Raw genomic sequence first — 26,101 nt, 5'->3', positions numbered from 1 at the left:
AATTGAAAAAAAAGTAAAACTTGTGGTTTGAGATAAAGACATTTTAATAGGACAGAAAGGAAGACAATAATAATGATAATAACAATAAAATTAATAATAAAATTACAATAATAATAATAATAAAAGAATTGGAATATTCAAAACATTATGCACAGTGCAATTGCTCACCACTTGCTGACCGATGCCCAGTTAGTTCCCGAGTGGTGATCTGCCCCCCTGGCCAACTCCTCCCAGTTTATATACTGGGCATGACATCACATGGTATGGAATACTCCTTTGGCCAGTTTGGGTCAGCTGTCCTGGCTGTGTCCCCTCCCAACTCCTTGTGCCCCTCCAGCCTTCTTGCTGGCCGGGCATGAGAAGCTGAAAAATCCTTGACTTAGTCTAAACACTACTTAGCAACAACTGAAAACATCAGTGTGTTATCAGCATTGTTCTCATGCTGGACCCAAAACATAGCACTCTACCAGCTACTAGAAAGAAAATTATCTCTATCCCAGCCGAAACCAGGACACTAGTAAACAGTACAAATGAAAGGGTGCAGTACTCCTAACTGGCCTTGAGGAGGAACATTTGAACAATATATGCAGGCAGCATCTTTCAGAGCCACCGTGGGACTTTATTTTGGGAAAATAATCTGCAGCAAATTACTTGTTACTAGATGCAAATCACAGTCTTCAAAATATAATTATGCATTTTTTAAAAAAAGTTCTTCATTATAAATATGTGACTTATGAGGCAATTCTGTCTTAAAGCAAGAATCCCATTTGACAAGAAAATTTTAGAAGCTTGTTGTATGGATTCATTTTTAGAAATTATGTCTTAAAAGCTTTTATTTTTTAAGTAGCATTTTAACTACTTTTAGAATTAAGCCTTTGTTCCAACAACGACTTCACAAAAAGATCAAAAATCCTAACAGTTGAAAAGAGATTCAGTATTGGCTATTTGAAGCATGCTTTTTGTTTATATCTTTTTAACTTATTAACTCTATTTATTTGACATATAAATGTTTTAGAGAAGGGAAAAATATTAAGGTTCCACCCCTCTTCTCCTTTAATTAAGTGCATGAGACCACAAACATGTGGGATCATCAGGAAGCTTTTCATTAAAAATAAGAATGGCAAAATTTAATATTACTAAAGATCTAAGAAAAGAAGTAAGTTGGAGAGAGGAAGAGGCAAATCTTTGGCTGCCTTCTTTATCTTTTACATTTATTTGTTGTCTGAGGGGCATAAGGTGATTTTTTCTTTTCTTGCTAAGTACTTCACAGGCCACTTCTTTTATTTCTGCTGGCTTCTTTAGCTCCACGTATCCAAGGACTGTTCCTTATTAGTTTATTTTGAAAAGAAAATTATGGGGTTTGCTTCTGTCTTCTTTGTCAGATAGCACTTAAGGATTTTTGTGTTCAGCAGTATAGGTATATAGCAGGAATATATAGCAGATCAGCTTATATGAATTGAGGAAGTTTTATGTTTTACTCTAGAAGGATGTAGTAAAAAAATTCTGATTGGTACAAGTGCAGGTTCAGCTTCAATAGTGTCATCAAAGAAACTTCATGCTGTAGGTGTGTTGATTGTGTTTTAATTCAGTGTATTGTCAAGAAGCCTGTAGCGAGTAGATTGTCATGACATAGAAATACTGAAAATCTTCACATAGACCACTCAAGCTCTAGTATCATTGTTAAGTGCAGAAGTAAGACTCTGTGTATATGTAAGATTACCTTAATTCAGATAGATCTATGTATACTCGGCACTGACTTTGTGGGAGGATATTCAGCTGAAAACGACACGGTGGAGTTTAGAGCAGGCCTTAAAAAGGGCAGGTGATGCTATTGATAGGAAAGATCTCTATTTTTGCCTCTGCTGAATAAGTGTGCATATAGGGAACTGTTTTAACCCAGCTATAGCTGGGAGGCTTGAGCCAGTTATTTCTGACATGCAATCTCAGTTTTGCTACTGACTTGTGTCCTTGGGCAAATCACTTAATCTCTGTGCCCTCTTTACACAAGCATTAAAAAAGGAAATCTTTTTCTACCTCACAGACATGTCCTAAGTGTTTATTAATGTTGGTGCAGTGCTTTGAAGTTATAGAGTGCTTTGAAGTTTTTGTCCTTTGAAGTATTGTTTTCTGACTTCTCAAAGATGAACATTTATGTCTTAAATTAACACGTGCCCGTGTTTTCTAGCTTATTTTATGTTGCTATGTCATCTTCAAATATACATTTAATTTTCTCTATTTTAATTTCTCAGAGATGAAAGCAACCCAAACTACACCTTGCATATTGCTAAATCAACATGTGAGATGCCGTGGCCGTGGGAGTGCGGAACCTGTAGAGGTCACCAGTTCTCCACCGAGGCTTTCCCACTCTGAGCCCGCAGCCTGCAGCTGTGGTTACTGTCTTCTGCTGAAACGGCATGTAATGCAACTGAATGACTTCCAGTAACTTCTTACATTCTCTAGGGCATTTTCGTGATAAAATTGATAGAAGGCCAAACATTAATAACACGGTTTCACTCACCGTGATATTTTTATGTTTCCCAATATGTACTTTAATTTCATTTAAGACAATTGTTTGCAGTAATGCCAACTGTTTATTGGGAACATATCTCGCTGTAGAGGAACTGGCCCGTAGGAGATAATAAAGCCAACATCATTATCTAAACATCATGAGGGATGGAGAAATATATCTGGGTAATCAAGGCATTTTCATCACTACATACGGGTCACGAATAAAGCTTTGTTTTGCATAACCAGAAACCTAAGTGTGGCCTAGCTGGTTGATGTTGAACTATATTTAGGTATAGCTAGATTGAGAAACAGCAGTGTTAGAAGCATTCATGATGATGATTAGAGTGCACTTGACTTATTATAACACTGGAAGAGAAGCTGACTAGTCAGAATGTCTGCAAGAGAGACAAAATGTAGTGCTGAGTTTTGCCTAAAGATTAACAGCAGTAAATTAGGGAAGTCAAAAGGGGAGCTTTGGCACTGAGTGATCTGTTTGTGTTAGTCATATTTCTGTAGAGAGTAGGCTTGGGGCCTTCCTGCTGCTGAGCAATCTCTACCCTGGCTGGTATTTAAATGTGATGTTCCCTAGAGTAGTGCCGTCCTCTGAGTGGTACTGGCACACACAGAACATGCGTATCATCGGGGGCCTGCTGGAGGGGGGAGAAAGCTGATCTGTCCAGTCTCACGTTTTGCATCTCAGACTAGCACACTGGGCTCCCATCTTATCCTCTCTGCAGCTTATGCGTTGGCCGGGCATAACCACCCCTGCAGAGTCCTGTGCCAGGTCCTATACTTGAAGGAGGTACCTCGCAGAAGGCACAGCTTCCCAGCTTTGTCTGCTCTTCATGGATGCTTTCAGAAGACTAGGCAATAATACAACAGATCATATAATAATTCAGGTATTTTATTCTATTTCCAGTGCAAGTCACGATGTTATCCCAACACTATAATACTATTTCTTCGAGTATAAACAAATGAAGATCGTGTTAAGCGCTGCACCCGTACAATGCAAAATGTTCTTTTTTCCAAAGATTAGCATGTACTTTTATGAAGTTCACAACCTGGGGTAATTGTAAGTGCATAATACACATCTGCAAAGTGCCACTGATGGCTGTAAATGCTGATAGAGCAGGCTGTCCATCTGGATCGAACTGTAGGAATGAGGCTTAACGTACATAACTCAGCCAAAGTAAGGATTAGGCTTGTTTCTCAATTTACCATGCATATATTAGTGAAGTTCAAGAAGAGTAACCAAACTACTTAGAAACCTTTTTTTGCCATTCAGGTTTTTGAAGTATATTTATAATTTATAAATCTAATTGTTATAATTAGATTTAAGTATTTTTCCAAAGTTCTTCGTGGAATTACTTGCCAGGTAGTTTTCTGAGAAGCTACATAGTGGAGGTGGAAGGAAAAAAAGCTTTCTAATTTAGTTTCACAGAACTAAATAAAAGCAACATTCTTGTTTCAGAACATAATAAATAAAATAAAAGTTGGTTTGAAACAAGCAGAAAAAATGTTAGTGGTGATTTGATGAAATACATATTTAGTTACTGCAATTTTCATAATGTAAAGTAAAAAAAAATTACAGTTTTTGTGTTTAAGTGATGAGTATTACTAGTTATTTGTTTCTGTACATATTTATTCTGCAGAAGTCTTTATTGTCACAGGCTTAATTTAAATTTAAGAACTAATTTGCCTGTGACTCTATTGACTAAACCTGGACACTAGTACTGATTTTACTAATGAGGAGATAGCATTTTCCAATTCATTGGCTTAAAGTTGTATCAGTTTAATGGTTTTTATCTTGTAATTTTAGAGGTTAAATGTGTCCTTTCAGACCAACGGTAATAGAAAGCAGTTAAGACAAAATGCTAGCCCTCACATCATTAGCATAAAATGTAAATGATGTAAAAGTATTAAGTTACTAAATGCTGAGGCAGCTTCAAGGATCAGCAAAACCAAATGGAGAGAGGGCCAAAATGGGCAGATTTTTTTGCCATTTTAAACCAGACAAGCCCTTGTGGTTTTGAGTCAGGAACATACACTTTGTCAGTGAAATCTTACAGAACAAAATACTTTATAGAAGTTATTTAACTGTTGAAGACCAAGATCCTCCTTACACCCCCTGTACTCATCAGGCTAACCTTACTGGCAGCATTACTCCCAGAAGGTGAATACGGTGGTGCCACTAGATCTCCCACAGGAGCCTTTTAAGCCAAATTTGCTTTGTAGATGTAGAGTAATTTGTGAAAAACTATTCTGAGTTTGCACCAGTACATAAGCAGAATTTTGTTCTTACTGATGATAAAATGCTGTAGATATGACTAGAGACTAACGTGACTTTGAAAGGAATAATGTTTTGCCGCATCATAAACCAGTTTTAATTGCTATTATTTATTAAGTTATTACAGTTAAATGTCAAACATCAGACATAGTACAAACATTTACCTAAACAATGTCTTGCTAATGAAGTCTATGCACACGCTTTGAAATTTTGCCCTCTCTGAGGAATCCATTTACAGTAAAACGTATATAAATTTATTATGTAAAAAGAATTTTCAAATCCATTTATTTTAGTTCCACAGCTGTTTTTTTCTGAATTTGAAGAAATCTAAAACTTATTTCAATTCAGTGTGGAAAATAATATCAATATTTTTTTATTCCAGTAAGAAAAATTCTGTTATAATTACTCTGCAAAAAAATGCAGTATGTCTTTTGAGTTAGCAATGGTAAGCTTTATTTTCTAGTAACACCAGCAGCAGCAAAAAGATACTATAGTCTTGCAAGTGGGAGAGCAGATAGTAGTGAATAAGGGCTCACTTAATTCCCTCTTTAAACCTATTAGAGGGCAATTGAAACAGTTGGGCCTGGCTGAGTCTAATTGGTCTTCTGATAGGCTTCTTGTAGTACATCAGAGAAGATTCCCTGCATCTGTTGCCTTCTCCACAGCTGTCATTTCAGGCTTCCATAAGCTTTATTTATTTATTTATTTATTTTTCTTAATATTCTAGCTTTGTTTCTTGTTTCTCTGTCTGTTTACCTTGAAGATGGTTCTTGCATTCCCTGCTGTCTGAGCTTGGGAAGGTGACTATTATGTTGTGAGTCCTTTAGGTTTTTCTTATTGCCATAGTTTTACAGAAGACTGATAATAATTAGCACCATTTTAAAAAGTTCTGTGCGAGCTTATTTGTGACCCTTGAGTGACTGTAATTCCTACCTTACTTCTTTGCTTCTCAACTTTTCAATAGTATTGTTCACTGCAGTAGGGAAAAGCAAGGCAACTCAGGACTAAGATAGATTCCCTGGCAGTGCTGGTTTAGCTTATCTTCATTACTTTTTCTTTGTCTAGAATTCTATATTCAGAGAAGAAGTAAGTTGATTTTGTTTTTTTCATATTAAATGGCTATAATATAACTTTCATTTAAATTCTACTTGTCTTACTAAGCAGTTATCTATCACCAGTACATCTTTGCTATTCTGTCTACATCTATCTATAGCACTTTCCTAGTCTTTAGACAATGCAAGTTATTCAAGGGGCTTGCTTGTAATTACATTTTTTAAAAAATGGATATTTTTTCCTTCCTTCTTTTGGAAAAAGATATGGAAGCATTTAATTCTTTTTTATGTTTCTGATTACCTTTATTTTCATTCAGTTGTACTCTATCCTGATCAACTAGTTAAAATTATCTTGGATTTTTAGTTGCATTCAATTTATGTTTGCTGTACATCAAAATGAAGCTTAACTTTCTGGGTATAGCAATGCTAGAAAAATCACAGGCATGTAATTATTTCTTTCTTATTAGTGTTTTAATCTGTTCACAAATCTGTAATTTGGTGAGTAACTTTTGTTCAGTTTTGCAGTGTTTCTCATTGCTAGATGGTTTTCTGAGACATATAGAGTTGACCCTTTCACGTGTTATCTCCTCTTTCCAGTTCTGACAGCTTACCGTCTTCTATTTGAATCCTCTGGCTTTGACTATTTCTGTTCCCCCAGATTGCATATGTCTTCTTGTATGTCAGGATGTGGAGACCTGCACCTCACATTAGTTCCAATTCTGCAAAGTATGTAATTATACATCTAACTATAGAGAGGTGCCTCCATGGAGTGTAAATTTGACTCCCAAAAACTTTAGTACGACATTAGCACCTCCTATCTTTTTCTGAATTCTGAATTATGCTTTAGTATTAAGGAATTGATTAATTGGAGCACTGAATCAGGACCTCAGCCATACTCCTGTCTGACTCCGTGAGAAATACCCTTGTTGATTTGGATAGCTCCCTAAATCACAAAGTCCTGACAACTCCTCCAGATTCATGGTGTTTGCTTTCCTTGGCATATCCCAAAACATCCTTCTCTGTTCAGCTGCACCTGTGATATTCCAGCAGCTCTCTTTGTTCCCAAGCCATTATGTCTTCCTACTCAAATTTCCATTCAAAGAGTGATTCATGCAGCAGGGGAAAGGCATGACCTAGCTGCCCCCTCAGTTTCCATCGCTTTGCAAATCATGTGCAGTCTCATCTGAACTGGGGCTTTCATTTCAGTCTTCTCTATTCCCATTCCTGGAACTAATTCTTTTATTCCGTACTCCTGTAGTCTGCACTGAGAGCAGAGAAATGTTTGCTGCATAAACAGGCTTTTTTTAAAAACTAGCTTCGGTCACGGGAGCAGTGAAAACACATCAGCATGAATTTTCTTTCCCCTAGGAATGCCTTTTCTCACCGCAGATGAATACGTATGGTTGTTACCTGTGCCATAGCTACTCTGTTGACAAAGCACAAGCTTGACTCATTATACCAGCATCCTTTTTTTTTTTTTTTTTAATAACAGCTTTCATAGTCTGAATGTTTGGTTCTGATGTCCAGCTGGAGAGAATTGCACCACTAACAGTCTTTACGAGAGTTGCATGCTCTTCAGTCATTCTTTCAAATGCTTTTGATGTCTTCCATTGTCCCCTGTATTGGTTTCCTCTTCATCCTTTGAATATTAATACCTTATGCCTTTTTGAGTCTCCTTTTCCACCATTATTCCTCTATCATCAAACCCACTCATTTACAATTTCTGTCTCCTTTACTGTGCAATAGAAAGTTTTTAAGGTTTGGTTTTGGTGTCCCGTGTCGTGTGTCGTCCGTCCGTCCCCCCCCCCCGGCTTAAATAGCAGTTCTGGCTTTACAAGACTCTCAGTATTAAACTGTGCTCTCTGAGACTTCTAGGACTCCTGCCGGGCAACGTGGAAGATGCTGAAGAGGCATCTAGACCCATTGTAGTCTACCCGTAGGTATATTTTCTGCTGTTACGGTTCCCAGTGAAGCAAATTCTTTGGCTCAATATGTATAGCGTAATAGTACACAGAATAGTAATATTCCCGCTAGGGGTATTATTAGGGATAGATTAAGGAAGGAATAGTGATTTTTAACAAGTACTTGTGTGGTGAATTAGCTACAATAAGTAAAGAGATGAGCTAGAGGATCAACCTTCTTTTTCCCTTGTGTCACAAGACATAGGGAAAGCTTAGTTTCAGCTAAAAGTTAATATAGCATCATGAAAATGGGATCAACATGACATTAAGAAATGAAAGAAGGGATATTGTAGTGACAGCTCAAGCTATATTAATAACTTCATGTTTAATTCAATAAAATGTCACTATTTAAAATTTATCTGAAGCAGCCAGAGCTTGCAAAAGAATTTGGAGCAAAGCTACTAAAGAGTATGCATGGCCATGGTGTTGCTAGGAATATTGGCAAATTTAGCTTAATTGTAGCAGATTACATCTCAGATTTGCACTTTCCATACTGTTTTTGTTTGGTACCTGTATTACTTTCTTTTTTAATCTTTTAAATCAAAAACTATTAAACATCTTTTGCACTCTGTAGGCTTGCTTTTTGTTAGTTTATTTTACAACAGTTTGCATTAACTTTATCTAGATGTGACTTTCAGTTTTGCATGGGTTGGTACTAAAACCACCAGGATGGTAGTTTGTTCCCCCTTCCCCTTTTTTACTCACTGGCATAATTTCCATCCAACAAAGCTTTTCAAAAATAAGGAAGAGGCCTTCCTGTACAAGCTTCCTGTGAATCCTATCCAGATATAAAAGACTTGTGTAAAAGCTTGGCAGGCAATCCCAGCATATGCCACTTAGTGACTTCCTTATTTTATGTTACCATTCCACGTAAAGCAAATGAATCTGAAAATCAGAGTAATTTCCATTCATTTTCAAATAAGAAATTTTAAATGGTAAATTTCCTATCTGTGTATAACGCCTACACTTTAAATTAAGTTTTGAATGCTGACAGCATTAGTCATAGGAAATCCTGTATGAAAATCCAGCACTTAAGTTGGACCTTCCCCTCGATCATACCATAGAAGGAGTTTGCAGGAAAAGATTCTGTTACTCTTAAATACGGCATTGATTTTTAACCCCTTACATGCCATTGCCTCTAGTATGACAGTGCTTTTTTTCTAGAACCCATTTCCCATTTTCTTGTGATCAAAATAGTATTCTGTATTTTAATGATATACCAGTAGCATTCTATAGATATGTTTGTATACATATACACCCTCCTCCATGAACACCAGTAGTCTTCAGTGTATGCTCTTCAGAAGAAAATGAATTTGAATAAAAAATTGTTTTAGAATATTATATTGGATATAAGGCAACCAAGTGCTTCTAGTAGCATGATGTAGAATTTCTTTATAGTTGCATATATATGGTTAATTCTCATAACAATATATTGCATAAAATACTATATACAGTGTAAGTATTTTAAAATATTTGGTTAGTGTTCACAGAAGCACAGTAAGAGCTTTGACTCACAGGCGTTGCTGTGTGCAGTTACGATGGTTAACCCATTACCTTTCCACCCTTCTGGCCCTGCCGCTCCCAGAGATGGGGCAGTAGGCTGGGATACGTGTATCCACAGCACAGTGTACTGGCACAGGACGCCGCTGTCAATGTGTGACCTTACCGAAGGAGGTAGTAGAGACCTGTCACCCACCCTCTTCTGCAGCTCTTCTTAGGAAGGTGGCTATCGCTGTCAAGCAACGTAATAAGCAATTGGCAGAGGTAAAATATTAAGTTAGGTGTATCGGCTTACATTCATTCTCTGTTCCCAAGACACATACTGTCTTGGATAAAAGTGAGGCAAAATAGCAGTTACTACAGCCAGCAATTCGCATACACAGTAGGTGCTATGGAAGTAGTCTGTGAATGGCAGTGGGACTACCACTGTGCTCAGAGGAGGATTTACTGGACATGAACTTCAGCGTCAGCAGTTTGTTACTACGTTAAAGAGGAGACTCGTACCATGGTGCTGAGAGGGCAAATATATAAATATTCATGTGTTAATTATCAGCTTCAAACAAATTGTATAGCTCAGTAAAAATGGAAAGCTAAAAAAGCCAACCTAACTTCGTAAATTAAACCATAACACAGTCAAGGCCTGACAGTAACATATACAGCTATGTTGCACAGGATTATTTTTATATGGCGTGGGTGAACCAACTTTGATAGTTTCTTTGTGTTTGTTTAAAACGAGCCCACAAGGACATTTTATCTCTTAAAAAAAAAAAAATAATCCTAGTTATCATTTTCATTTAGTGGGAAAATCCCACACATGTTGAATTACTGTGGAACAGCTGGCTTAAATTAAGGTTTCAGACTTAAGGAAGGAATCCCGGAGCATAAAGTATCAAATAATAGCTAAATTCAAGATTAGGATGATGATTGTGATGTTAGGCATGGCAAGCATATATTAGGTAAATGAGCTTAAAGAATCATAGGTTTCTGGTAACGCGGTGAATCATAGTACTCCAGTTTTAGATCAAAATACAGCAATGTTTAAATATAGTTTAATAAATGAATCAAAACACATTTTAATATATCATTGTTTCTAGGTGAGAGGCTTTAGATTATGCAAATACTGATGGATGACAATAAAAGAAATAGAAAGCCATTAAAAATTCTCAGTATTTGAGAGCTCTACTTTTATTCTGACTCTTCTCATGAATTTCAAGAGCCTTTCATATATTTTTTGAGCTTCATCATTATAATAATTTTTGGTTGTATAGGCAAAAGTGATAATTTTTACTGGCTACATGGAGAGTTTCTGTGTGTTTTCAACCTATACTTATGAAAATTCTCTTTTTTAACTCATAGACTCATGGAGTCATAGGGTCATTTAAATCAGATTGTAGATCTCCGTGAAGTCAGTATTATTCTGAAGATCCAAGCCAGAGGGAGGATTTAGGCCAAGACATCATAGTTCTTTGGTTTGGGGCTTTTTGTTTTTGTTTTTTTTAAGCCAAGACCTGGGCTGCCTGGAAAAAAGGAGAATTAAGTTCAATACTTAACTTCTGCACTGTAGATCTCCCTTGTGCTTCACACAACCAGCAGTTATGGAAAATCATGTGTGGGACTATGAAGTAGCTCCTCATGTAAAGCTGTAGGTGGAATTTGACCTCAAAGTCATTACTTATTGTGCCTTTGTCTGATGAGATAGCAGCTGAATCCCAGAAACACCAAGCAATCTGGTTTTATTTTTGTATGTTAATTGCTAGGTCTTGCTTGTCCTGTTTCTATACAGTTGTACAAGACAAGGAGTTTTATTTCTTCTTAATGCCCTTAGATCACTACTGCCACCATAGAAGTTAGACCCTCCTAAAGAGGCAGGGAAAGGGTGACATCGTTAGTAGTGTGCTTCCACAGATTGGGGGGCCTGCGCTTCTATGCTATGTTGGGCAATGTATTCCCAAAGAGGGTAACGTTAGCTTTTCCTTCTTAGATTGGACTGTGGACATGTCAAAACACTTAGAACTAAATTTCAGGAGAGAATACCATTACAACTAGGCTACAGAAAATCAGGTGGCACAATTCTTCAATTGAGCTGCTGATGTTCCTGATTTGCAACAGGTTTGCGAAATGAGCTGTTTCTGACAGAAAGAGTAACTTCATAAGATCTTTCCTTCCCTGAGCTCATTACTTTGTTGCTTTTGTTACCATACTTGGTCACTGTTACCTTTAGAGTTTGATTGGAAATGTAACTGGCTTTGCTAGTAGCAAATAGATATTATAGATACTAACTGAGAGCGTTTCATTAACCGAGTTGCCACATTCAACCCACAGGCACATAACCATGGAAGCAACAACAATTAACATGAAGTTAAAAACCAAGCCTTTCTCTTATTGCCAGTCTGGCATTTCCTGTCCAGTGAAAAACACAGAAGCAATTTCTGCGCATACAAAAGATAACACAGTAAACAGAGGGGGCCAAGGAAATAGCTTGGAACTAATTTGGGGAGTGCTGGTGTATTTTGTAAGTAAATTCAAAACAGACATGGAAGCCAGTATCAGGAACATGTGCAAGAAATTCCATTTGTAAGACTTTGAATAATAACCTCACTGCCCTCTTAAATAATTTTAAATATATATGCATAAAGTTAGTCACCTAACAAAAACAGTTTCATAAGCAGGTATACTAAGGACTCACAGTTCTCGTTGAAGTTAATGGGTGCATGAAAAGTGTTCACTGTGAAAGTCAAACCACGTTTTATAGGTTTGTCCATATGGGAAGTTGAGCTTGTTTAACCAAAAGTGTGAATTCAAATTAACTTAGTAAAACTGGTGCAAAATCTGCCTGGACATTTTTGTAGTGTAATTTAAATTGGAGAAAATGAATTTAAGAGTTCTGACTCAATCTGTGGTAATTTGAAGATTGCTGGTGAGCGTTTCTTTCAGAAGATGCCACATCCCTACTTCTTGTACCTGCATTTATATTCCACGTCCCTTGTTGCCCTCCATCATTTCAGGTGTTTGCAGAGCTGCGTGGTTAACAGAATAAGAGAAGCATGCAGATTAAAATAAGTATCCTCAATATTCCAAAAAGCACTGCCAGCACAAATGAGGGAGTGGAAAAGAAGAGGCAGAGGAGGAGGGAAAAGGTGGCTGCTCAGGCTGGCACCGATGTGAAAAAAATGCTTACACACATCAAAGCTGAGCTCCCTAAGGCCAGGAGGCGGATCTGTCAGTGCTCACCTGGCAGCAGCAGCCCTTGTAGCAGTAGTGGCCAACTGTTCAGCTACTGCAGTCCACAAATTGGCATATAAACCTAAAATGCCTTATTGGTAGCTTCTTAAAACACCACAGCTAAAGCTACTTGAGGTCATGCAGCAAGACCCCAAGTTGTATCAAAAAAGTAAGACTGTGCATGCTTGTGTACCTGTTTGAGACAGTCCGTTCTAAAGAGCTAGAGCTATGTAACTTTCTCACGAAAATAAAAGTTTAGTCTGAGGCTAAGCAAATTCCTGATAAGAAAAGAAGTCTATTGACACAAAATGTTTTGCCCTTGCTCATTTTCTTTCTTTCTTTCTGCTATGGAGATTCTGACATCCCTGTTTCCCAACATAAGAAGATACTACAATTTTTAAACATGTTTTCTTTCCAATATTTATCAGTGGCCTGATTTCCAAACCTGATATATCCAGCATCTTTAGGACTTGTGCTACTTTTTGGTAACTGTCAATCAGCATTGTGAGAAAGAATCAAATTTGTCAACTTTATTGTTACTTTTGCAAAATTACACAGAAGCAAAAGCTGTCAGTAGTTGTGAAGCTTAGTCAGGGGCACTTCCCTTAATACACTAAGCTTAGGTGGTTTTGGAAGTGCAGAAGTGGGAAATAAAATTCAGAAGTCTCTAAACAAGCTAATGTATTAAAAGCACAGATAAATCTGCATAGAGAAAAGCAGCCTGCTTTTTCACAGGTCACAGCCCTGAAAACTGATGCAGTGGGAAATTAGAGAGAGATGTGCTGCTACCTGTGGTGCTGCGCTGGAAAGATACTGGTTAGAAATCTCTGCTTCAAGGAGAAGGAACCTGGGCAAAGACCACTAACTTCTGCTTCTATTCCATCATTTAAAGAAGGAAACTTTGCTGTTAACTTTTCAAGTGTTAGCTTTGGTCAGTAACTTTGTTGCAGACTAACTGTAAACTCGTATACTGTCAGTGCTGAAGTCAGCTATACTTACTGTATAGCTTTACATAGTTCATATGTAATTTTGCATATAAAAGCACTTTGTTAAGTAATTAGAATATATATATTTAGAAATGCTTTATCTGGTTCAGTCAGGAAGCAGGGAGAACGGACAATCTGTATGATAGTAAAACCAAACAAGAAAACTAGAGAATTTGGGTTCTTTTTCTCCCCTTCAGGTATTTGGGTCAGACACTTAGTGATTATTTAGCATGATAAAGATCATATCTTGATCCAGGCCCTGAGACACCACTGGAGGGTTCATTGTAAGTCTTGTTTTCAATGACTTCTTGTAAGGAGTTTTGAACAGTTGATGTTCGGGGATACCTTAGTGTTTGTATAGGGGAAAAAAGACTGTACATTATGTGTATGATGCAGTAGACTAAAACTTTGCATATGGAAATTTGTTCATCACTAACACGTGGTGGATGTTTGCAGAACTTTTCTGTTTAGTAAAAGTAAGTGTCTCCTGATTCTAATCAGGAATCATTACACCCTGGTTTCATGCTATCTGACTAGAGGCTCCTAAGTTAAAAAAAAGTAGACTGCTGAGGCATAGGCACTTCCAATTAGCAATTTAGTTTACCCAAATCTCTCTCTGAAGAGGCCTGTGCTTTTCTGTTAACCATAAGGAGAACCCATGGTGCCTCCTAACCTAGATGACTTACTTAGGTGTCAGAAGTTTAAACTGAATAAATCCTGAGCTATATCTTTAAAGTGTTATGGCTTCATTTAAAATGGAACTTTTTGTGTTTGACTTCTCAAGGTGAAAATAAAACAACAACTAGAGCTTGCAAGGTGGGTGCAGCAGCTTAGAATTTTTACTACTGTTAAAATTTCTAAAACTACTTTTGGACACAAATGAAAATGAACTTTTCATAGTTGTCAAGGCGCTTTGATTTGCGGTCACAGAGAGCTCAGCATCTTTGAGAATCACATCACTTGAAATAGGTAGGCTCCAATTTTGGTACTGCTAGGCCATGCTTTTAAACCTACCAGTAATCTATTCAGTGGAGATGCAAAACTTCTGAAGTTATCTCTTTTCATGTGAATGGCTTTGTGAGTTTGAATAGCAACATTCGTTGGGTTATGCCTGCATCGTGCATGTTTTCATAACCTGTCATCTGAGACATAAAAGGCATGAGAACAGCAGGCATTTAAAAGTTATGCCCACTAATTCATCATCGTGAATAAGAATCCAGAAAAATAGCCATGAACACTCGGTTTTGAACCCTTAGTGTCCTCTGAAATAACTGTGGTTATTCTATGATTAAAATGATGCAGGATCTCCCTACTCGTTGCAGTGATTATTTAAAGAGTTCACGGAAGCTGTTAAAATTAATCTTTTTTTTAGTACGTTTGCATGATAGCGGGTTTCATCTGAAGACTTTTCTGGCTACTATGTCATCTGAGCAAAAGCTCCTGTTGTAGGCATCCGTGCAGCCTGTTCCAGGACTCTTTGCTTTTGAGCTCCATCTGCTGGAATTGTGTCCCGTTTCCCACATCTTTGGTGTTCGCATGCTGCCAGGTTTCACAGGAATTGGTTTTAATTTAAAGGGAATAAGGAACAAAGTTCACAGTTCAGAGGAGTTTCTAGAAAGTCACTGGTCCTATTGTTTAAGGAATCAACCTAAAGAGTGCTTGGAGAATACAAGGCTCAAAACACAAAATAATTGTGAGACTGAGGAAAAGAAATATTAGTTCTTCCTTCACTTGTGTTTACAGAGTTAATTTCTAGGTATTTTATAGAGATTTGGATTAATCAGGTTACTCATAACCTATGAAGTTCTGTATGAGATTTCAAAAATAGGTTACTCACTCATTTTTCTGAGTTAGGTTTTTGTTTTGTTTTCCCCTAATGTCTGTTGTTACACTGTAACTAAGAAAATTAGCAGCGTTTTCAGTATTTAATTAACTTTTTAGAAAGCCATTCTTCCCCATTGTAACTGTGTTTCTAGTATTTCAGAATATTTAAGGACAGAAGGGACCATGATGAACATCTAATTTGATTTTTGTAGTTCCATTGTTCCTTAACAAAATGTACTGCAAGGAATAATGTGCAAAATTGGAAAAGAGGGCCCTGCTGTGCAAAACCACTCTAAAACTATTTAAGTAGTCAGAGCCTTTCACGGTAAATTATATGATGACTTTCTACAAGTTTTCTTTGTAAGAAGCACTATTCTCTGTTCAGAGGATATATTACAATGTTCATGTCAACAATAATGTATATGTGTAGAATTAGGATTGCCACCAGTCCTTGGGTGCAGACACTGGTGTTGGCAGTGCACGTAATTCTAAAGAACAAGCACTTTTCTGGAAGAATTACCTTCTCAAAAAGCAAACCACCTACATTTTGAATTTTCCTTTTCTTTAGTTGGAAGGCTAATACTACCTTGCTCCCCCTGTCCCTAATGCTAGATGTTATAAGGTATATTCTGTTTCATAATGGGTTTGTGTATGTGGTAATTTCAAATATTATTTCCTTGCTGTCCATCTGCCTCTTAGCAATATTTTGTGTTCACTTATGATGTTTGCAACTTTTTTTTTTCTACACAGCAAACTTTGCCTAAACTGGTTTTAGTTTCTTGATGTGGGTAACTATACGCTGTTATAGCTAAGTCTTGGGAATAGGGGTAGAGAGGAAGAGATGCAGAACAGAGAAAGTGCTAGGCTTGATATTAAAGGTAAGCGTTCTTTTTTTTTTTCCAGTTCTGCCTTATACTTCTCATGGACATGGTACACCACACTCCGTGGTGTACTCCACAGATGCCCAAGCTTGTTCCAGCCTGAGCTGGTCCATCTGCCTCAGCAGTCTATTCAGTAATGCTGCCCCGGCTAATTACCCCAGAGCCTGGGTCAGGGCTATTCACTCAGGCAGAGCACTGTGCTGTTCCAGCTGTGTAACTTCCAAATTTGCCACTGGTTCAGGCTCCACAGTCCACTGTGCAGTGTCCTTACGTGCTGTGTGATACTAGATAAATGATGTAAGCCTGCTCTGCAGTAACCCAGGTGCCTGTGAGTTAGATCGTTTGCTTCCTGTGGTTGTGGGGATAAGATCATTAATGCATATGCAGCAATGTACTTCACTGAAAAGCCTATTTACTTTTTCAGAAAGTAATTATTATAATGGATTTCTTAGGCTTCTGCATGGGACAAAACTGTCAGTCATTTTTCACATAGCTTTTGAGAGATACTGTCTGTATTTCCTGACAGCTACCTGTAAAATAGAAAGATAGCTAAGGCACCTCCTGGTCACCAGACTTCATTGTTAAATGGGTATGAGCTGCCTTATGCTGATATTTAAAAAGTGCCATGTTTTGAGGTCCGTATTTTTTAGACCTACAGAGAGGTAGGCAAGTGAAGGATCAGGACTCTAATAGTAACTGCTACTGTGTTCTGAGATTGAAACTGGCTGGTATGTAACTCTTCCACACTGTAGAGTAAGTTACATTGTTACTGTTACTTCTGTAATGACAGGTACTTTGGATTTAAAATTAATTCAGTGACTAATCATGGTCAAGCCCCCCTTGTAGCTCACTTCTTTTCATGAGATAGAATTGTGAGGGTTTGGTTGGGTTTAGTACAGACCCAAATTCTAATTAGTATTTCTGTGTCCCAAACATGTTGTTCTGATTAGAGGCTCTTTGCCTAGGCATTTCTGTGTAGCCTGCCCTGTTTGAAACCCTGCCTTTTTCTGACTTCACTTCCTGAATCCGTTGACAACACTCACAGCCAAACAAAATACATGTTCACAATGCTGTTATTTGCAAAATATTCCCTTGTGAGTACAGCTGGGGCAACAAAAAGAGAGTTTCTCTCTGAATCTCAAAGAGAACTGACTATTCCTTATAGAAGTAAGGCATATAGTGCATTAGGCAATTTTAATCTCAGCAGTTAAGTAAGTAAGTGTTAAAACTTCGGATTTCACCACATACAAATGCACGCACGTCTTTCATTACAGTTGTGCGTATTGATCACTGAGTGATCTAGTAATATACTGAGTGCTGACTTTTAATCTATGCTGAAGTGAACCAGATAGCAACAGGCTCATAGCCCGCCACACTGTTTACAAAACAGATGGAGGTGGAGGGAATATAAACTTTGCCCTGTCTTAGGCCTGATCCTCAAACAAGATATGGGACCGAAGAAAGGGTTCATCTACATCGCCCCTCTGGCACTAAAACCCACCTTCCTTGAGGGTAGACTCTCTGCCTGGACGCCAGCACCTCCTGAGCTGGACCGAGTCAAGTAACTTGTGTCACAGAGACCAACCCATCAGACGATGCCCACCTAACGACCAGTGCTATTACTCAGTAACTTTTTTGCCTGTGCTACAGAATGTCATACTTGAGAGAGAAAACACATAACTGCAACGCTAAATGTTCTGTGTGTGCGTATTAGGATAGGGTGGAGCAGACTGTCACTCAGCTGTATTTAATTAACATAGTATTTTATATAATGTATTTATTTTTTACGTAATTAGGTGATTAAGCAAAATGCTTGCTAGTAACATCCATTCCATAACCCAGCACTGTTGAGAGTTAAACATGCACCTTTGCAGGTAATTAATCTCCTTGCCCTGCTTATTTTGCTAGTTGGCACTTGCTAAATCCCTGTAAAACCACACCCAGCAGTGCTGTGTATTATCCCTCTGCTGTCTATTCCTACATATGGTCAAAATCAACTTACCTTCCGGGTTGCTGACATCAGCAAAATGTACTCTTGGCAAACTACAGTATCCTCCTAGTAACCCTTTGTTTGGTTGGTGTTGTTACAATTGTATTCCTCTGACAGCAGCAAACACCATCTAAACAGTGTCTACCTTGACACTTGTAGTATGATGTGGAAGGAGATTACCATATTATCGTATTTTAAACATTAAAACAAGCCCTAATATGATAAAATGCATATAATATGGGGGGGGAGATATGAGAAAGATACTTCTATGATTCCTGTAAGGAACTGACCCACAGTAGTTGCAAGTTTCAGGGTATCATGTTGGTAACAGTAAAGGCATATATATCCAATTATCTAGTCATCTTGTGAAGTGACCTTAAACAAGACTGTCACTTCAGTTACAATTATGCTTTTAAGGAAAAAAAAGACATTTTTAAGACTGCCTGCTCTAAAAAGTTAGCATTCACTAATAATGAATTTCTAATATTTTATGGCTGTATTTTGATAGCATCTATTTCCTCTTAGCTGTTTGGCAAGCAGGAAAACATCTGGTCTCCCTTCAAATATATGCTTATTAAACTAAATGAGTTGGGTACAGCGTTGAAAATCCTGGTATAATAATTGTTCCTCCCCCTCTCTCCCCCCCCAATGAGTTAAGTAGCAAGCTTCTGAGGTATATATTTATATTGCCATTGTACTAAACCCCAAGACTACTATTTTATAAGAAATACATGGGAAGTGCCAGAGAAGTTGCTATTTTCAGCAAGTTGCTGAAAACAAGCAACAGGAGTTGCTGTTTTTCAGCAAGTTGCTCTTCTCATTTCCCACTAGGTTCAGTTTTCTCAGCTTTTCTATTGCTAAAAAGTTTAGAACCCCTAGTGACACCCAAAAGGGAAAGGATTTCACAATAGGAAAAGGGTTATAAAAGTATTTTACTGTTGACAGCAGCATTGTCGTAAATATTAACAAACAAGGATCACCTCCTACTTAGGAACACAGGAATAAAGGTGAAGGTTTCTATTTTTGAAGTCTACAGCATATTTTGTTTTTTTAAATACAACCACTTGCCTTATCATCTTGAGGGCATTAGTTTAATAAAAAGCATGTCAAATCAAGTAGCCAGTTGCTCCAATTACAGAGCAGTTTCATACACTGGCTTTCTAGCCCTCTACAGCCTGCTTGAAGTTAGCCATCTAAACTCGGCCACTAGAATACGGCAGGCAAGCTAGTCAGGTTACAACTGGGAACTACAACTTCAGGACAACTCAAAAAGTTGTTTTAGTTTGGTGATCAGGATCCAGCTTCTCCCTCTCCTTCTCACACGGTCTCCAGGACATGCCTGTAGTTACAGAGTGCATCTAACATAATCGCTACCCTTTAGAGTTCAGCATAAAGGGCATTTTCCCAGCTCAGGTACTAGCAAAAAAAAGTGTGAGGGGGAAATGCATTTTAATTATTTTATTTTTCTTAAATATAATAGAACCTTCTAGATTTTTTTCCAGAAACAGAAACATTAAAAAATTATACTTTATTACAAATGGTAAACTCAGAGTGCTAAAAAAAAGCCTCTTATTTACAAACAATACTGGGCAGCGCCCAAATAAACAACATAAAAATAACTTACAAAGTCATGAAGTAGTTTATTGACATTAATCAACTTTCATAAAATAAAATAAAAAAAGATATGTACATACACAATTTACTTGAAGGCAGGCAGAATAGTTCTTTTTTGTTTATCAGCCTCCCACAAACCTCCCTCCCACTTTTTTTTTTTTCTTAAGTAATACTACATAAAGCAATCTACAGTTTCTATTGCAGTTTAACCTTTAATACTGAATGATCATCGAATGTTAGGTCCATGCAGGTCTTGGTCAATGTTAAACGAAGATCTGACATCTCATCTGAGCAGGAACAGCACTTCTCGGAGCAGTGCTGGCTGCTTCACTACTAACTCAAGCTGAAGGCTTGCCAGTCTTTCCACACATGCGCTTTGCAGAGCACAGGCAGGACTCAGCCTTTCAGCTCTTACCATTAGCTTTACGCATCTGCCACTTTTGGTTTGTTGTTTTAGTTATACCACAATATCACAGTTCTCGTTCAAGACAGTCTCTTCAAAACGTTTGCAACTGTTGTGTTAGCATTAGCTGGCACCCGCTGTTGACATGGTTCATGACCTTCTGCTTAAGCTGTGCAACCTGTTCTCTGAGCATGTTGGCAGTGGATGCCAGCTCTGAGTTCTGGGCTTTCAAAGTTTTCACTTTTTCTTCCAACCTGGCAATCCTTTCCAACTTCCTTTTCCGGCATTTGGATGCCGCAATTCTGTTTCTCATGCGTTTTCTCTCGGCTTTGATTCTCTCCTGCGACTCCATGTCGATGGGGGACAGGGGAGGGGTTTCCCCTGGCATTTCAGGTACAGTCTGAGGCTCTTCTTTCAGAGCCTGAAGCCTGGGATGCTGCACGGGCATCTGGGGGTTTATGTGATGCTGAGGCGCGTAGCCCATGTTGTTCGCGTTGTAGTTGGGTGCGGAGTTGAGCGCGTTGGGGTTGAAGTTGCTGAGGTTGGCGTACACCGGGGGCTCGCTGTGCAAATTCGTGTTGAAGCTGCTGTTGCCGGCCATGGAGGACACAGGTGCCATGCCGCTGTTAACAGGTTGAGCGGCGGAGGTAACGCTGGGCATGGTGTTCTGGTTGTGCAGTTCCGCCAGGGCTCTGACAAAGCCTTCCGCGAACCCCTCTTGCTCGTCGGTAACGTTTTTGGGGCAGAGGAACTGCGTCGGGGTCGGCGTGGTGGTGATTAACCCGTTGCTGGACTGGATGATGAGCCGCTCCAGTTCAGGCGAGGCCAGTTTCAGGAGTCCCACGTCGGGGGAGGTGAGGATGTCGGCGTTCTTGTTCCTCAGGTGCGGCTTCAGGTTGCTGGATGGGTCGGACAGGTTCAGCGTCATGTTCTGCTTCAGCACTTTGGCGTTATTATATCCATACCCGCCGCTCTCCGGCGGCACGAAGCTGGCGTTCAGGGCATCCTCGTAGAAAGTAGGCTCCATCTTTGCACTCATAGAACAGAGTCCGCGGAGTGGCGCCGGGAGCTGCGGCAGCGCGGAGAAGCTTGCCCGGCCGCCGCTTGCGCCCCGCTCCGCTCGGCCACCCCAACCCTCCCGGCCGCGCAGGGAGAGAGAGGCGGGGGGGGGGTAAAGGAGAAAGCAGAGCCTTACTTCTCGCCGGGGCGCGGAGGGTCCTCCCGGCGCGGGCCGGGCCCGCGGTCCCTGCCGCCGCCGCGCTGAGAGTCCGCCTGGCCTGGCGGGGCGGCGCGGGGCTTCGGCGGGGCGCCTGGCCGCCCTCCTCCTCCTCCTCCTCCTGCCGCGGGGCCGGGACGCTGCCGCCGCAAGTTGCCGCGAGTACTCTTCTCCCCGCCTTCCTGCGCGCCCTCCCCGGCTCCGCGCTGCTGCTGGCGCTGCTGCTGCTGCGCTGGCCGCGGCCGCGCTGTGCCTGCTCCGCTCGCCTCCACCCGGCGGCCGGAGTCGCGCTGCTGCTGCTGCCTACCCGCGCGCGCTCTCGCTCTCTCTCTCTCTTTCTCTCTCTCCCGCCCCGCGCTCTGAGCCCGCTCCCGGCGTGGAGCCCTTCACTTATCAGCGACTGGGAGCCCGCTAAAAATAGCCCATGATGTCACCCCGCGGGCTCCCCATTGGCTGCCGCCGCCTCTCCCGGGGGAGGCGGGCCGCTGGCCCGGCCCGGTGCATATCAGCCGGTCGCCATGGCCACCCCGCCCCTAGAAGCTTCTCAGCGCCGGCGCGGGGCCTTGTGGGATGAGGTAATGCTGGCGGCGGCTCGGGGCATTGTGGGCTGACGTATTGTTTTTGAATATCTGGTTACCGCGTCCAGAGCGCGAGCGCGGTTGGCCGCCGGCGGCGCCTCCTTAACGGCCACGTACCAACCGCCCGCCGGAGGGGGCGGGGGCGCCGCCGCTCAGCCCGCCCCCCTCCTTCCTTCCCTCCCTCCCCCGCGCCGCTGCGGCCGTCGCCCGCAAACCGTCGCCTCTCCCTGTTTGTTTTCGCCTCCGTTTGTTTATTTGTCGGCCGGTCCCCGCGGCGGGTTTCGGCCCGTGGTGTATGTGTGTGTGTCGTCGTCCCCGTCCTTCCCCCCCCCCCCCTCCTTCCGCCGGTGGTACGGCCCTTCAGGTGGCGCTTCGGGGGAGGCCTCACGTGATTTCCCCTCCTCGCCGCCGTCCCGCCGCCCGTGCGGCTTCCAGGCAGGGCCGGGAGGGGTGGTGGAGGTGGGGGGGGGGGGGAGGAGGTGGGTGGTGCTTTGGCCGCGGCGGCCGCGCGCGAGGTCCAGGGCGGGCACTCAACCGCCGCGGGGCGGCCCCCGCCCACGCGCCCGCCGCGCTCCCCGCCGGGGACGCGCCCGCCCCGCCGAGGGGCCCAGCGCCTCCCGTCCCCTCCCGTCCCGTCCTCTCCCCGCCGGCCGGGCGTGCCTGGGGCTGGCGGCGGCCGAGGCCTCGCCCTCCGTCCGCCTTACAGACGGGGCCGGCGGCGGCGGCTGTCGGGGGAGCCCCCGCCGTGCGGTGAAGGGCGTCCCGGCTCCCGGAGCCGCCCTCCGGCCGGGGGTGGGGGTGCTGAGGGGGGGCCCGTGGGCCGCCCCGCTCAGCCCCCGCGGGTGGTGCGGGTTTCGTCCGATACCGCCTGATCGCCGCGGGGGTGTACGCGAGGGGACGGCTTTGCCGTTGCAGTGATCGCGGGTGTCGGCTCCCGGTCTCAAAAACGTGCCAGGATAACGGGGGGGGGGGGATAAAGCCTGACAGGAAAATGCCTGCTTCCAGATGGGTTTCTCCAAACTCGTCCTCCAAGGGGAGGGGACAGCGACGGCCTAATTTTAGAAAGAGTGCCCCGGTATTACTGTGGAAGTACAGGTTAGTCGGGAGGGAAAATAAAGGCTGGAGACGAAGGATCCGAGTCGAGGGGAAAAGTCTGTGCCGGCACGTTCACCTCGGAGCAACAGATGGGTGATCTCTGGTTCGCCCTAACCGCTCTACGCGGAGCGTGGCACGCATCGGCACAGCCCTAGTGAAAGGGTATGCCCTACTGCCTGTATTCATTTTCCTTACCTTCCCCCTCCTCACCTTGCCCCGCACACACCCTTCTGGCGGGGAGGTGTGAATTCGTGACCGCTGACAGGCAGCTACCTCTGGAATACAGCGGAGCAGCTATCTAAGGACAGGCGGTGACAACACGGGGTAGGACAGGGACTGAAGGGTGTTCTGTTATTATCACTTTGCCAACAGTGCAACAAGTGCGCCTTATGCTTGCCACGCAAAGCTGTTACCTGTAGGGTGGTCCGGCTTTTTATGTCAGCAAAGAACTCGGTCTATCGGGTTCAATCACTTTTTGTGATACATGAAGGTGACAAACTTATGTCTAGGTTTGAAAATACACTTTCAGATTCTCCGGTGCTATTTTTTCCTAGACATAATGACATAATTACTGGTTACAGTATAGGAAGCAACAATGAAGCAAACAGAAACACAAGCAGCTGTGGAAGAAAAGTGAAGGTCTAGGTCCCTTGTTTGAAGTTGTTGATTTTTTTTTTTTCCTTCTCTGTTTTCCCCTGGTGTTCCCACCTGACTTCATTTGACCACGTGGAGGGCACTGGTGTTGCTTTGTATGCTAACTGGAATTATGCAAATAATTCATGCACTTCATTGTACGTTTGTGTTAACAGTCCATGGCACAAAACATGAAGTTTTGGCCGGGAATTGGGGGGGTCACTGTATGCTGTTGGTATACACACAACCTTCACGTAGGCAGCATCTGTCTGCAGGTAACTCAAACTACTCAACTGCTGCTGTAGCTTCAGCTGCAAATAGTTTAGCCAAACAGCAGTAAGTTATTGCATAGGCATAAGAAAATCTCTGAAATTCATTAATGCAGTGAATGCTAGAAGCAGGTGTTTAACTCCTTTTTAATCTTTACGTATAAGATAAATAGAGGCCAGCGACTGACTCTTCTGGCGCGAGAGCCAAGGGGCATTAAATGAAACTGGCAGGTTCAGAATAAACCAGAGAAACATCTTCACAGAGTTGTAGTTAAGCTGTGGAACTCCTTGGCAAGAGTGCTGCATGAACTGAGGGGTTTTAAAGTGACTAGATGAATTCACAGAAGAGAGATCCCTTAAGGGCTATCGAAGGCAGTGTGTCTCTGGCTCTGGAAATCCCAAAGCTGCAAATGGCTTGTGCCTGGGAGAGCACCCCGAGGCAAAACCTCTCTGTGTGCGCCCTGGTTTTGTGTCCCTCTCCAGGTATCCACTCCTGGCTCCTGTCAGAGATAGGGTATCTAGTCGGACCTGATGTGGCGGTGCTTGCTGCGTTAAAACTCCCCCCAGATAGTCCATAAATGATCTGTCTCTGTCATGTCAGCGTGCAGTTTTGATGTTTATGAAGGGCTTGTCTATGCAGGGAAGAAATTCTGGAGAAATGCAAGACGTGAATTTTAAGTAGTTTGCTCTGTGGAGGTTTTTATTGCGAGATAAGAATTATCTTAAAATTAAGCTAAAAGGGGCTTTTTTTCTGGTTACATAGGAAGCCACGCAAATAATTTGCTTTAGTCAGTTTTCTGTATAGACAAATAATACTAATTAAGTTTGTTCTGATTAATTGTTGACATATTGGTTAGAGTTTTGCTGTTTTGATTTATCTTTTGGGTTTTTTTCTGCATGTTTCTTTTGTCCTAGAAAGCCAAGTTCAGACTACAAGGAACATGTAGCTTTAACCACTCTATTTAATACATATTTGTGTAACCTGGAAAACTGTGCCTTTACAGTCTGTCCAGTTCAGCCCCACTGATATCAATGCAAGTTTTTCATTAGCTTCAGTGAGTGTTGGATCGGGCTGGAGGGATTCATTTAAAGTCATTTAATTTTTTTTTTTTTTTTAAACCCTCCACCCATTTTAGTTTTCTACTTCCTTCCTTTTACAGAGGTGGAGTTTCAGGACTAGACATTCCAGTTTGCCAGAGACGTGTTGCTACTGAGGCCTGTAGCTATGGGGGACACCCATCAGTCCACTCATTATCTTAATTGCTACTCACTTAGAGGTTATTTGGTCGAGGCTGGCAAGAGACAGTCAAGCTGGTCATAAAGGTTGTGCATAGCAGGAGCGCTCTGAAATCAAAGACAAATGCTCTTTGCTGCTCCGAGGGGATTTTCTACCTAATTCGGGACCGACTGGTGAGCGGGCGCTTACGGAGGTCTCAGCTTAGATTTCAGCTGAGTGCCCTGAGTTCACCACCCGAGACTCATGGAGTGCCACAGATCAGAAGCGGGCCCCGGGAATAGAGAGACAGTGATCCTTCGTGGCCGTTAGCCAAGGAGCTGGGAATTTTGGTGACTATGCCCTGATTTATTCAACAGCTATTACTTTAGGGCTTCCCCAGCCCGCCCCCCCCCACCTTTCCTGATGTCCTTAAGTAAATATTCCTTTAGTAGTATGAAAGAACACTTACCAACCCATTTATAAACCATAGCCATTTACATGTCTCAATAAACTAACTTGTGGGTAGGGATTGGAAATGAACTATACATCTCTGTTGCTGTGAGAGGCAGATGCTTTGAGCAGCAGTAATGCAGATTTTGATTTATAAAGTTCTCCAATCAATACAAGACTGACTGAGGCAATCAGATAATCTGAATAATTAAATGGCTTTTCAGGGCCAAATTAAAATTTCTTGTACATACCACATCCATCTAAATTATATTTGGTGTCCAGGAATAAATGGGTTTGTTGTTTTGTTTCACTCCTGTATCACAAATGCTTTTGGCTTATTTCTAGACCATTTGGGAAAAAAAGAAAAAAAAAGAAAAAAGGATAAATGACAGTTTCTGCTCTTTTATATTGGCAAC

General features: G+C 41.6%; 2 protein-coding genes across 17 annotated transcripts in view; one reads left to right on the top strand and one right to left on the bottom strand.

The window, feature by feature from the left end:
* Nucleotides 1-26,101, top strand: part of FGGY (FGGY carbohydrate kinase domain containing) — a 326,148-nt gene that overhangs the window by 6,151 nt on the left and 293,896 nt on the right. Inside the window, exon 1 of one of the 16 annotated variants that reach the window (XM_069788589.1) lies at nt 21,933-22,019. The exons of 10 other annotated variants lie outside the window; for them this stretch is intronic. The gene's annotated coding sequence lies outside the window, so the exon portion shown is untranslated. 5 more of the 16 variants (XM_069788594.1, XM_069788591.1, XM_069788590.1 and 2 more) reach the window with 5 other exon arrangements.
* JUN (Jun proto-oncogene, AP-1 transcription factor subunit) lies at nt 19,655-21,816 on the bottom strand. Its single transcript, XM_009914101.2, has one exon. The coding sequence runs from the start codon at nt 21,265-21,267 to the stop codon at nt 20,323-20,325; it is 945 nt and encodes a 314-aa protein (XP_009912403.2). The 5' UTR covers nt 21,268-21,816; the 3' UTR covers nt 19,655-20,322.

The sequence above is a fragment of the Haliaeetus albicilla genome, chromosome 8, assembly GCF_947461875.1.
Source record: "Haliaeetus albicilla chromosome 8, bHalAlb1.1, whole genome shotgun sequence".
Lineage (NCBI taxonomy): Eukaryota > Metazoa > Chordata > Aves > Accipitriformes > Accipitridae > Haliaeetus > Haliaeetus albicilla.
Note: the sequence above shows the minus strand (reverse complement) of the source record. Positions and strands in the feature narration are given on the sequence as shown.